The following is a 13,275-nucleotide window of genomic DNA, read 5'->3' on the forward strand; positions in this document are numbered from 1 at the left end:
GAGGACAGAGTCCAGGATGCTTTCTGTCCCGCTGCAGCTCAAAGGCGGCACAGCGAGGAGGCCCCGCCCCCTCAGGAGCTCCGCTCTCCCTGGCCCTCTCTGGGGAGAAGGCCCCAAGGCCTGCAGCCGCGGCCAGAGGCCTCCTTGCTGGCCCTCGGATGTCCCACCTACACACTGAAGGTTATGTTTGACCTTGGCAATATCAGAATGCACATCTGTGCTTCCTTTTTTGACTGAATTGATCTCTTGGCTCTTTTTGCCAGTTTACAGGCAAAAGTTGATTACAAACTCAAACCTCAGGGATTTGATAATATATATTGTGCTTTTTGGGGCTTCCCTGGTGGCTCAGATGGTAAAGAATCTGCCTACCATATGGGAGACCTGAGTTTGATCACTGGGTGGGAAGATCCCCTGGAGAAGGCAATGGCTACCGTAACTCCAGTATTCTTGCCTGAAAAATTCCATGGACAGTGGAGCCTGGTGAGCTACATACAGTCCATGGGGTCACAGAGTCGGACACGACTGAGCAGCTAACACTGACAGTGTGCTTTACTGTTAATATCTGGAGAGTCTTCTCCCACTCAGCCTTTTTGTTGTTGTTGTTCAGTCGCTCAGTGTCTGACTCTTTGTGGCCCCATGGACTGCAGCACTCCATGCCTCCCTGTCCATCGCCAACTCCCGGAGTTTGCTCAAACTCATGTCCGTTGAGTTGATGATGCCATCCAACCATTTCATCCTCTGTCGCCCCCTTCTGCTCCTGGCTTCGATCTTTCCGAGCCGAAGGGTCTTTTCCAGTGAGTCGGTTCTTATTAGCATCAGGTGGCCAAAGCAGTGGGGCTTGAGCATCAGTCCTCCAGCCTTTATAAAACAGCAGCCAAGACATAAATGTATGTTAGTGATAATAATAATGACATTAAACATGATAGCTACTACTTACTAAGGCCACCCTGCCAGACAGTGCGAGAGGGCTCTTACTCATCAATTCCATTTTTGAGAAGAGGAAACAGGTGAGGTCACCAGTGTGCAGGAGACAGTTAAGTTAAAGCCGGGTCTGTCTGCCTCCACAGATCACCGTCCTTTCCCTGGCCTCGCATGCCTTCTCCAGGAACAAGGAGGAGCAAATGGGGCAATAAGAATCCCGTAAAGTGAAATGGCTGCTGAACACCACTCTGAATAAATAGTGAATCTGGGTTTTGTCCCATTTCAGTTCATTCCAAATCAGCAAACCTGTATTTGAACACTTGCCTCTCTTGGGGACCGGGGATACAAAGAGGCCGCCTGAGGGCAGCCAGAAGGGGGTCTCCCCCTCTCTCTCTCTCTCTCTCTCTCGGTCTCTCTTTCTCCCTCTCGGTTTATGAGCAGCCTCAAGTCTTGTAAACTTGGCTCTGTAGACAGGTAATTCACTTATCTGCGTGAATCATCTGGGACGGGATGCCCTGAGAGATAAATGCGTTGCCTGATGCATTCCGCCTGAACCCTCCTCCACGCCAACCATGTCTTCCTTGTCCAGGCCAGAAGCAGGCTCTCCCAGCTGCACGAGAGCCACCGGGAAGCCCAGCGCAGCCTGGAGCAGCACGATGAGATGCTGGACGGGGCCCCCGGCGTCAGCCTGAGCAGCCTAGCAGACCTGAGCACGGGCGTCTCCCTGACAGAGAGGGGAGGTTTTGGAGCCATGGTAAAGGTTGAATAAGTGTTTCCCAGTCCTGGGATTGGGTCCCATGTTGGGCCCAGAGAAGGCCCCTCCTGCTGGATCCAGCCCTCGCCAGCCTTAATCCTATCCAAGTGCAGGGTGTTGCTCATTTTTTGCAGCTGCTCTGCCTCTTCCCCACCAGCCCTGCAGCCCGGCATCCTCCGGGACAAAGCCGAGGATAGGCCTGGATCCTTTGTGAAACCAGTTTGTGAAGACCTCCATCTCTGTGGGCTAGTGCCTCCCATTGGGAGGGCTTCCCTAAAATGGGATCAATTCTCACACATTGTGAAACCCCACATTCTCCTCATTGGGAAGATGGAAGAGTGTGTGTGTGTGTCCATGTTTCCACAACGAGCATCTTGAAGAATCACAGGTGGAGATAAAGAGCAATAGGATTGGCAGTCAGCCCTCCCGGGGTGTTGCTGCATCACCCACGAATTGGCCCGTCTCCTGAAATGTTGGTCACATTTGAAATGTCAGCACTTGGGTTCACACCGCAGGACCCTGGTGGTCCTGGTGGGGGGCTGCTGGCTTCCAGACAGTGTTACTTAGTCCCCTGTTGTGGCTGGAGTTCACTGCCGTGGCCCTGAGTCCTGGCGTGTGTGGTTTCTGGCTCACTCGGACTAATGAGGGCGTCTCTGTGCTGCTGCGGGAGCCAGGGGGACACAGCTGGTCTCTAGTTTCCTTGTGCGCTGCCCCAAAGCCTTTGGCCGCACGCCCTGCACTGCCGTCTCTCTCTTCCAGGCTCCTGCTCTTGGCCTTGTTCGCTTTGTGGAGTCCTTCCCCTCCTCGTAACTGTTCAGCCTCTCTGTCTCTCTTTATGTGAGACTCTGGGCCTTTCTCGACATGTCTCTTTTCTCAGTGGCCAAGTGCTCTGTCCCTAGGATTTACGGGAAAGCTTATGCCTAATTCTCCAGAGCGCTGAGAAGATGCTCTTGGTGTTCTCATCTGTCTCCCATCTCTGGCCCTCACCTCCTCCCTCTGCCATTCACACATTCCTCTCCACTTGGAAGTGGCAAAACGAGGGATTTCCGTATCCGCTCCAGGGCCGGTTTAGGCAGCTTCATCGTCTGAATAGACTGTGAACGGTCCTCTTTCATGCACCGCCTGAGGCGGAATTTCCTGCTTGACCGTCTGTGTGCCTCAGCGTGTGTTCCAGCCTCATAGCCTTGCTCTTCCTTGTGCCGTCTGTCCAGGTACCCTCACAGCTCTTGGCTTGCCCGTTCCGTCTTAGTTCACGGGACAGCTCACTCTTAAATTCTGTCGCGCAGGCTTTGATAAGACGGGTTTCCTTGGATAAGAAGTTGGCAGGGACGTGTCATTTGGAAAATGGGGATTCTCCCCACCCTTGCCGGCATCCCCCCAGATTTTTTTGCCTTTATTTTTATTCATCTCATTACAGATGTTTACATGATGGTCAATCATCTTGAAACGTTGACGTCACATGTGTTACATAGAAACCCACAACCACTGTTTGGAAGAAAAACTATATCTTGTTGCACAAATACAATCTTTAAAGCACTCACTTTTTGGTTTGTTTCCATTTCTTAATAAACACTGTGAAGAGGGCTTTTGTTCACTCCTGGACATTTCAAGACTGTTCCCAAGGAGAGGGAGGTCTCTTAGTTCTCTTCGGAGGGGATGAAAGTAAGGGGCTTAATTTCCTGAGAACCAGTGTAACCAAAGAGGTGTGTCTAGAGCGTTCTAAGTCTGGACAGTTTTACTGAAGTCACTGGGTTTCTGTTAGGCCCACCTGACTTGACTTTGTCCAAGATGGCAGGGATCTGAAAGCCGTGTTTATTCCTGTGTCTCATCTGCTGATAAGGGTACTGGCTTCTCATCCTTGGAGTCGGTGCTCAGCCAGCCTGTCTGCTAGAGAGGAGTAGAATTCAGCTTCACCACAGACTCATCACGGAGGCCGGGCTGGCCTGTCACATTCAGCCCCTGGCCTACTGGAGCCGCTTTTACTGACTCTTCAGAGCCGATGATTGAATAGCAATTTTGTAAACCTAAGCTCCACCTTTGGTAACTGGACATCAGCCACAGGGGGGTAGTGGCACCATGGGAATTGGCAGTGGCTATCAGGCAGAGCTTTTATTCTCTTGAGAGTGTTGATTGCACCAGCACACCACCGCCCAGCCCCTGTCTAAAGGCGAGGAGCGTCGCAGAATGCCACCTTGATGCCCTTTCGGAGTTGTCACGTCTGTTTCCTGAGACGTGCAGAACTTAAGACTGGTCAGGGAGCTCCTTGTTCACGATGCTCGCTCTCTGCCGCGAGCTTGGCCACGACACTTGCATCTCCCAGGTGGGCGGATGGCTCCGTGCTCCTCAGTAGGTGGTCAGCAGATGGTGGAGTTGATGGCGTCTTTGTGCCAGGGCAAATCTAGCTTTCTGCTCTGAACCTGAAATGGAATCCGTAAATGGTAAATGGTTACCCTAACCACGTGAATCCTGCCGGGGTCGTCTTAGGCTTCTCCTTTGAAGGGGAGGGAGCGGCTACTACCTCAGGCCAAGCAGTCGCTCCTGAGAGAGAGATGGCAGACCTGCCTTTCAGTTAGGGGGACTGCAGCCGGAGCACCCAGCAATCAGTGTCTTCTCTGCCATCGTCCACTGTTACTTGTCAAGTCTTCCAAGTGGCAATTGAAAACATTAAAAAAAAAAGTACCAATTAGCAGTGGTACGTCACTGCTAATTAAAAACCAAATAGAAGCTTCCATTCTATTTAGTTTTCCAAGTTGTCGTTCTCAGTTCACTACTTTATTCAGGTCGCTCACCATCTCTGTTTCTTCTTCTGGAACAAACATGTTCCTTTCCCCAGGGCTGCAGGGTGTTGATTTTCCCTGCTGGCCGCCTGGCTTCCGTAGGTTAGGACTCCTCCAGCATGTTGGTCTGTTTCAGACCCCCACTGGGTGCTTGCTGGCATGGGCATCTCATGGTAGTTGGCACCACAGCATCCTTACTGAGTCTGTGTGTCGCAGACATGGGCGCCGCGCTTGGGGACATCGGCACTCAATTGCCCAAGACCTGGCTTGGCTTATCCACCTCGGGAAGCCCTGTGGTTGGAGGCCCTAGGTAATCTTTCTCAGGTAAGGAAAACCGTTCCATGTCCGTCAGAGGGCAGGGGTGTTTGGTCCATTCCTCGGGAGCCTGGGGCTTCTGTTGCCCTGGTACCTCTGAGACACATCCCGCTCCCTGGAGTCACCCAGCCTAGTCAGGACCCTCCCGTGGGCACCTCTGACGTCACTGCCCTGCGTTTTCATGGAAGCCCCGGCTCTCTCATCACCTGGTCTCGGTCAGTGGGAATAATGGCTGAATTCGCCAGCCCCAAGGATGCTGACACATTTGCCAGATTCAAGGAGGATGTTGTGCTTTTTAATGTCATAGTGAAACCTTTGTGTTTTCACTGAGGGTGTGTCTTTCTGAACCAAAATATCTCAGTATTTCTAAACCAAGTGCACTGTTTTCCCGCATATATTGTGAGGTCCGTCCCCAACCCCTTTCAGGTAATTTTTCCACTATAAAAACTTGCTCTTCAAAAGCAAGTCCCCCCCATGCACCGCTGATTTAAATATGCTGTTTGTTTCTACAAATAAGCACTTTTTAAAGAAAAAATGCAAAGTGCTGTGTATGCTCTAGTAGTTCTAACTGTATAAGCACGCACTTCCTCTCTGGATGTAAATAGCCATCGTGCCTCTTGGTGTGGAAACAGGCATTTTTAAAAATGCGCACATAGGCACACGCTCTCTGAAAAGCTGCTTGAGGGAGGTGCACCTTTGAACCAGGAGGCTTTGAGCTGCAGTCGTTGGAGGGACTTGTTACACTTTTTTTCTGACATTTCCAAAAATAGGACTTTTTTTCTGACACAGTGATATATTAAAAAATATTTTTAATTATGGTAAAAGACACATAACGTAAAGTTTACCATCATAGCCATCTTTCATTATACAGTTCAGTCGCGTTAACTGTGTTCATGTTGTACAGCCAAGCTCTAGAATTTCTTCATACCATTAAGCACTGCTCCCCATCCTCCTGACCGCCTGCTGTTCTGCTTTCTGTGTCTCTGAATCTGATGGCTCTAGGGACTTCGTGGAAGTAGAATCCCACAGTGTTTGTCTTCCGGTGACTGGCTTCTTTCTCTTAGCCTGATGCCTTCAGGCTTCATCCGTGTTGTGGGTGTCAGAATTTCCTTTCTTCTAAAGGCTGAGTGACACCCCATCGTATGGACATGCCACACTTTGCCTATTCATTCATTCATCACTGGATGCCTGGGTTGCTTCCACCGAACGATTTTTAAATAGACTTTCATTTTAGAAGACTTAAGGAAAAGTTGCAAAGATAGTGCAGAGGGTTCCTGTATAACCCACAGCCAGCTTACCCTGTTATTAATGTCTTGTACATTTATCACAACGAATGGACTGTTGTTGACGTTATTAACTAAAATCCGCCTTCTTTGTTGTTTTTTTTTTTTTTTATAAAAACTACTCTCATCAGGGTCACATCACTTAAGAGGGAAAATACACCAGTTAGGTATAAAATTCTATGCTTGGCTTTAAATCTGAAATAATGAAATCCCTGTCCTGTCTCTTCGCAAAATTATAGGACGATCCTTTCAAAAATAAAGCCTTGTTATTTAGCAACAACGCCCAAGAATTGCATCCGGATCCCTTTCAAGCAGAAGACCCCTTCAAATCAGACCCATTTAAAGGAGCCGATCCCTTCAAAGGTACCTCATTTGGCGCCCACTTTGTCACTGCAAGGCTGTTTGTTTTGTGCCCCTCTGGGTTGTCTCGTGACTGGTGGCACCCTCTGACGTGGGGGGAGGAAAGAAATTCTTGGAGCCTAACTGGCCTCTTGAATCTCTCAGTTCCCCTGGGTGATTGAAGAGCTGTGGTGTTGCATGGGGGAGGGAAGAGCTCCAAGCTCACTGTGACACGCCCACGTTCACGGGTAACTGGCTTGGCCCTGAGACTGCATCCACCTTGCAGGACTAAGATAAGTAGGCGTAGCAGTGATTATGGAGCCCCTAGTAAACAGCAGATCCCCACATGCACAGGCTCTAAGGCCTTCCCACAGCGAGTTCACCCAGAGCCACACACGAGTCAAGAATAACTTAAGAATTCTAAAAACAAGATTTCCTAAGTTTTCTTTTTTTTTTTTTTTGCAGAGCAAAACTATTTCCAAGAAGGCTATCTGTATTTTCCTGAGAAAAATGCCAGGGCAGGGAGAGGGCAGTGGGAGTGCCTTTCCAGTTAGAGACTTGGAGTAGAAGCACCCGAGTTCTGAGAGATGACTCGGGCAGCTGCCGAGGCTCAGGTGTCCCAGGAGGCTGAGGAGGGGGCCGCTCTGGGGGCTCAGGTTCTTGGAACCCCAGGGGGTGGGTGATGGGGAGGGGAGGGGTGAGCCATGAGCAGGGCATAGAAAGAGAGTGAATTCAGGCTGGTCCTGTGTTTCCCCACCGTTGGGCCCACGTTGAGTAGCCCGAGTTCTTTCTGCTTCATCTTCATCATCTTTGCTGTGATGAACTCCCTCAGCCACTGGCCACCCTTGCTTTCCCACTTTGCTCTGCCCAGGTCATTTCTACCACAGAGCTGAATGGTTCTCTCTTCTCTAATCCAGGTGACCCATTCCAGAGTGACCCCTTTGCCGAGCAACAGACGGCTTCAACAGGTAAAAAAAAAAAAAAAAAAAAACAACCTTCGTTACTTAAAAGAAATGTTCTGTGAACTGGTCCTCAGAATATTCCCATTCCTAGATAACTAACGAGAACCTACTGTATAGCACAGGGAACTCTGCTCCGTGCTCTGTGATGACCTAAATGGGAAGGAAATCCAAAACAGAGGCAATATATGTGTAGATAGATCTGATTTATTTTGCTCTACACCAGAAACCAACACAACATTGGAAAGCAATTATTTTGTTGTTGTTGTTGAGTGGCTGAGTTGTGTCTGACTCGTCATGACCCCATGGACTGTAGCCCACCAGGCTCCTCTGTCCGTAGAATTTCCCAGGTAAGCATACCGGAATGGGTTGCTGTGCCCTCCTCCAATAAAAACTTAAAAAGAAGAGTATTCCCATTCCTAGTTCAGCTTGAGGGAAATGGAGAAACACCTTGCCGCCTCCTGTGCTAGGCGAGCTTCTGAAGGAAGCTCCGTTGTGCCTCCCTTTCTGTCTGGTGCCCCTTCCTGCTGGTCGCACAGCACAATGAGAACGAGAGCCAGAACGCCAGCCCCTGGTGCTTGACGACTGTGCAGACTCCCGGTCGCTTGTGCCTGCTGTGCCCGCTGTGCCACCATCAAGGTGTCCTGTGTGGTGCCCACGCTCAGTGGCACTTCTGCCCGCATATACTCGGGGTGGCGGTGCAGTGAGCAGGGAAGGACAGCATCACTTTGCACCAAAGCCCAGCATCTTGGGCTTCCCCGGTGGCTCAGTGGTAAAGGATCCACCTGCCGATGCAGGAGACACAGGTTCAGTCACTGCCTCGGGAGGACCCCACACGCCTGGGAGCAGCTAGCCCTGTGCACCACAGCTTCTGAACCCACGTGCCCCAGAGCCTGTGCTCTGCAACAAGAGAAGCCCCCGCAGTGAGAAGCCTGGCACCACAGCCAGAGGGCAGCCCCCACTGCCTGCAGCTAGAGAAAAGCCCGAGCGGCAGCAGAGACCTAGCACAGCCAAAAATAAACGGAAGGTTTTTTTTTAAATACTTAAAAAAAAATTGGTACACATCATAGAGAAAAGAAAGAAAGGCCAGTGTTTTGTTTCTTCTGGGTGGTGGGGGCTCCCCTCCTGGTCGCCAGGCCCGCGCCCCACGTGAACACACTCTGGGCATGGCGGTGTTGGCATCGTGCTGCCTGTTTATTTCCTTTTCCCTTGCTGTTTATCTGTTTCTCTTGAGGTAGGATTCGTGTAACACAAGCCTGACAAATGTGCATAGTACAGGTTAACCGTCTTAAAGTGCACATGCCACTGGCCTGTGGTCAGTTCGCCGTGCTGTGCACTTACCACCTCCATGTAGTTCCAGAACGTCTCCGTCACCCTGAAAGGAGACCGCGTCTGCCACTGCCCCCCACTCAGCCCCTGGCAGCCGCCAGTCTGCTTTCTGTCCTTCTGGACTTTCGCACATTGTTTGTTCCTACTGATTTTGTTGAGAGGTGTAATGAACACGCCACAGAACTCGCCCATTTTGAGTGCAGAATCGGATGCATTTCAACCTGTGTGTAGCCAGATGAGAGAGCAACTGTCTGCATTGTCCCTAAAGGCCCCCTCCTGCTCCTCCACCCCTGTGCCACCAGACCTCTGGCAGCCACTAACTGGCTTTCTGCCACTATGGTTTTTCCATTTTCTAGAATTTCACATAAGTGGTGTCAGTCAGTTGTGGTTTTTTTTTTTTTTTTAATGGGAGTTTTCTCACTAAGCATAGCGTTTATTCATGGGACAGTTTTTTTCTTCTCTTTCCAAAACACCTTCCAGATCCATTCGGTGGGGATCCTTTCAAAGAAAGCGACCCATTCCGTGGCTCCACCCCTGATGACTTCTTTAAGAAGCAGACAAAGAGCGACCCGTTTACCTCAGACCCGTTCACAAAGAACCCTTCCTTACCGTCAAAGGTGAGTGCCCTCAGGAGGGCCGCTGTCCCGGTGCTGCCCGTCTGCGGGCTCTTTGTATGAAGGCAGCCCTTCCCACCCGCATGGACCAAATCAGGGCCTCCCTCTCTCAGACTGAGCTTGCTAAGCCTGGCAAGTGAGAGCCGTCGGAGGCTGGGCCATTCCCTGGGAGCTGGCGAGAAGGCCCAGCCTCCTTCCTGGATGGCACGTGACCATCTCTGCTGGCCCCTGTGGAGGCTTGCCCTGTGAAGCCGGGTATCACGTCCAGCAGTCTGGTGAGCCCACATCAGGGTGTTCTGTGTCCTGAACAGCTGTCACCCCTCCATCCCTTTCGGTGCCCCTTTACTTCAGCTCCGGCCCACTGGCTGGGTTCTCTGCTTGGCCACTGCATCCCCCAACAAAGACGAAACAGAGTGCCACACGCGCCCACAGGTTTGCCCTGCTGCCTGAGTGCCCAGTGCAGATGGCGACACTGGCATCAGCCTGCCCCAGGGGGTCCCCGCCGTGGCAGGAGAAATCCAGACGCACAGGCTGCCACGCTGAGTGTGCTCCCCACCCCTCAGCAAGCAGTAAGCCCTGTGTTTTGTACATTAGGCCCAACAGCCTGGTGTAAATTGGTGTCAGCGAGGACTTAAAATGCAGAGAAGAGACTTTGTGATGGAAGGAGGATTTTGCGTCTAAGTGAGGGCCACATGTAGCTTTCCTGCGCTCTAGGCTGCGCCTCTGCCCTCATTTTACCCACGCCTTGGTTTTTCACTTGTCCGTGGACCTACTGGTCTGCCGCCCTAGCCCCAGAGCTCCTTGAAGGCAGGGATTAACCCGGAGCGTTTCTGTCTCTGCGACCGGTTGTGAGGGCCCCCTTTCATTCCTGATGTTGGTGGTCTGTGTTCTCACCTCCGTGTGGATCGATTTGATTCATCTTTTCCACAAGCCAGCTATTGGCTGTGTTACTTTCCTCTCCTGTTTGTTCTCTGTCTCACTGATTTCTGCTCATGATTTCCTTCTCCCTACTTTGGCCTTCTGTTTCTAACTTCTTAAGATCCAACCTTAGGTCATTGATCTTGGATCTTCTTTTTCTAATGTAATTGTTTAATGCTATGTATTTCTGGGCTTCCCTGGTGGCTCAGTGGTAAATAATCCACCTAGCCACTGCAGGAGACATGGGTTTGATCCCTGGTCTGGAAAGATCCCACATGCTGCGAGGCAGCTGAGCCTGTGCACTGCAACTATTGAAGCTGTGCCCTAGAGCCCAGGAACCGTAACTGCTGAGTCCGAGCGCCTGGAGCTTGGGCTCCACAGCAAGAGAAGCCTCCACAATGAGAAGCCTGCACGCCACAAGTAGAGAATACTCCCCGTTTGCCACAGCTAGAGGAAAGCCCACGAGCAGCGGAGTCCCAGCACAGCCAAAAATAAATAAAGTTTTTTTTTTTTTTTTTAATTTATTTTTTCCACCACAGGTATAAAGTTATTTTTATAAAAAACCTACGCATTTCTCTTCAGGCACTGCTTTAGGTGCATTCCACACATTTTGATATGTTGTATCTTCCTTGTCATTCAGTTTGAGATATTTTTCAATTTCCCTTGTGAATGCTCTGTTGAACCGTGGATTACTTAAAGGGTGTTGTTTCATTTCAAAGTACTGCCCCCCTCCAGGTGTTTTATAATATTGGTTTCTAATTAGATTTATTGTTGTTAGAGAATATATTTTGTGTGTTTTCAGTCCTTTTTGATTTATTGAGACTCGTTTTATGGTCTTTGTTGGAGAACATACAGGGTACAGTTGAGAAGAGTATCTATTTGCCATAATTGGGTATAATGTTCTGTAAATGCCACCTAGGTCAAGGTGGTTGTTCTGAAGGTCTATTTTTTCCCCCATTTTTTTAAAGGGGGTCACGCCCGTGTAGCTTGGGGGATCTTAGTGCCCCAACCAGGGATTGAACCTGGGCCACATCAGTGAAAGTGCTGAGTTCTAACCAGTGGGCGGCCAGGGAATTCCCCCTCTTTCCTTTTTTTAATTGAAAGTTTAGCTGATTTACGATGTTGTGCTAGTTTCTAGTGTACACCACAGTGATTCAGTTATACATACATATATATTCTTTTTCATACTCTTTTCCATTATGTTCTATAGAGGACTGATCATCTATTTTTAAGCTGTTTGTTAGCTCTACCAGTTGCTGAGATGTTAAACTCTTCTATGATTGTAGCATTGTCCATATCCCCCTTAATTCTGTCAAGTTTAGCTACATATATTTTGAAGCTGTCAGTTGCCTACATATTGATGATTGTTGTATCATCCTGATGCAGTGACCTTTTTTCTTTAAAAGGGTTCCATTTTTCCTCTGGTGATAATCTTTGTCTTAATCTGTTTTTATCACATTTTAAAATAGCCACCTCATTTTTCTTATGCTTATTCTTTGCATGCTTTATCTTTTCTTATCCACTTACTTTCAACCTATCTGGGAGTTGAAGTTGATGTCTTTTGTGTTGAGCATATATCAACAGTTGGGCCTTGCTTTTCTAAACAGTCTGGAAATCTCTGCCTTCTAAATGGAGTATCTAGTCCATTCACATTTAATGCAGTTATCAGTATAATTGCATTAAACATCCACTGGATCATGGAAAAAGAAAAAGAGTTCCAGAAAAACACCTACTTCCGCTTTATTGACTATGCCAAAGCCTTTGACTGTGTGGATCACAATGAACTGTGGAAAATTCTGAAAGAGATGGGAATACCAGACCACCTGACCTGCTTCTTGAGAAATCTGTATGCAGGTCAGGAAGCAACAGTTAGAACTGGGCATGGAACAACAGACTGGTTCCACATAGGAAAAGAAGTACATCAAGGCTGTATATTGTCACCCTGCTTATTTAACTTACATGCAGAGTACATCATGAGAAACGCTGGGCTGGAGGAAGCACAAGCTGGAATCAAGATTGCCGGGAGAAATATCAATAACCTCAGATATGCAGATGACACCACCCCTATGGCAGAAAGTAAAGAGGAACTAAAAAGCCTCTTGATGAAAGGCAAAGTGGAGAGTGAAAAAGTTGGCTTAAAGCTCAACATTCAGAAAACAAAGATCATGGCATCTGGTCCCATCACTTCATGGCAAATAGATGGGGAAACAGTGTCAGACTTTATTTTTTGGGGCTCCAAAATCACTGCAGATGGTGATTGCAGCCATGAAATTAAAAGACACTTACTCCTTGGAAGGAAAGTTATGACCAACCTAGATAGCATATTAAAAAGCAGAGACATCACTTTGCCAACAAAGATCCGTCTAGTCAAGGCTATGGTTTTTCCAGTGGTCATGTATGGATGTGAGAGTTGGACTATGAAGAAAGCTGAGCGCCGAAGAATTGATGCTTTTGAACTGTGGTGTTGGAGAAGACTCTTGAGAGTCCCTTGGACTGCAAGGAGATCCAACCAGTCCATTCTAAAGGAGATCAGTCCTAGGTGTTCTTTGGAAGGACTGATGCTAAAGCTGAAACTCCATTACTTTGGCCACCTCATGCGAAGAGTTGACTCATTAGAAAAGACTCTGATGCTGGGAGGGATTGGGGGCAGGAGGAGAAGGGGACAACAGAGGATAAGATGGCTGGATGGCATCACCAACTCAATGGACATGAGTTTGGGTGGACTCTGGGAGTTGGTGATGGACAGGGAGGCCTGGCGTGCTGCGATTCATGGGGTTGCGAAGAGTCGGACACGACTGAGCGACTGAACTGAACTGATCAGTATAATTAGATTCAAATCTACTATTTTATTATTTACTTTCTTTTATTCTCTGTGTTTTATTCGTCTGTTCCTCTCTGTCTTCTTTTGGGTTATTTGCATGTTTTCTGGGATTCCATTTTGTAGTACTTATTGGCCTCTTTTAACTATACTATTTATTTTTTTTTTTTTTAGAGGTTGGTTTAGGGATTGCCATTTTCACCCTTAACTTTTTGTAGGCTACTTGGAATTATTACTGTGTCATTTGC

The 13,275-nt window shown here is 48.7% G+C and overlaps 1 protein-coding gene across 13 annotated transcripts in view; it reads left to right on the forward strand.

Moving 5' to 3' along the window:
- EPS15L1 (epidermal growth factor receptor pathway substrate 15 like 1) overlaps window positions 1-13,275 on the forward strand; it is a 106,179-nt gene that overhangs the window by 61,986 nt on the left and 30,918 nt on the right. For all 13 annotated transcript variants that reach the window (XM_010806555.4, XM_024993958.2, XM_059888000.1 and 10 more), the window contains 4 exons: window positions 1,511-1,675; window positions 6,290-6,413; window positions 7,307-7,357; window positions 9,158-9,294. In XM_010806555.4, the coding sequence (XP_010804857.2) occupies window positions 1,511-1,675; window positions 6,290-6,413; window positions 7,307-7,357; window positions 9,158-9,294 (477 nt within the window). The remainder of the gene's footprint in view (window positions 1-1,510; window positions 1,676-6,289; window positions 6,414-7,306; window positions 7,358-9,157; window positions 9,295-13,275) is intronic.

The sequence above is a fragment of the Bos taurus genome, chromosome 7 (genome assembly GCF_002263795.3).
Source record: "Bos taurus isolate L1 Dominette 01449 registration number 42190680 breed Hereford chromosome 7, ARS-UCD2.0, whole genome shotgun sequence".
In the NCBI taxonomy this organism is placed as follows: Eukaryota; Metazoa; Chordata; class Mammalia; order Artiodactyla; family Bovidae; genus Bos; species Bos taurus.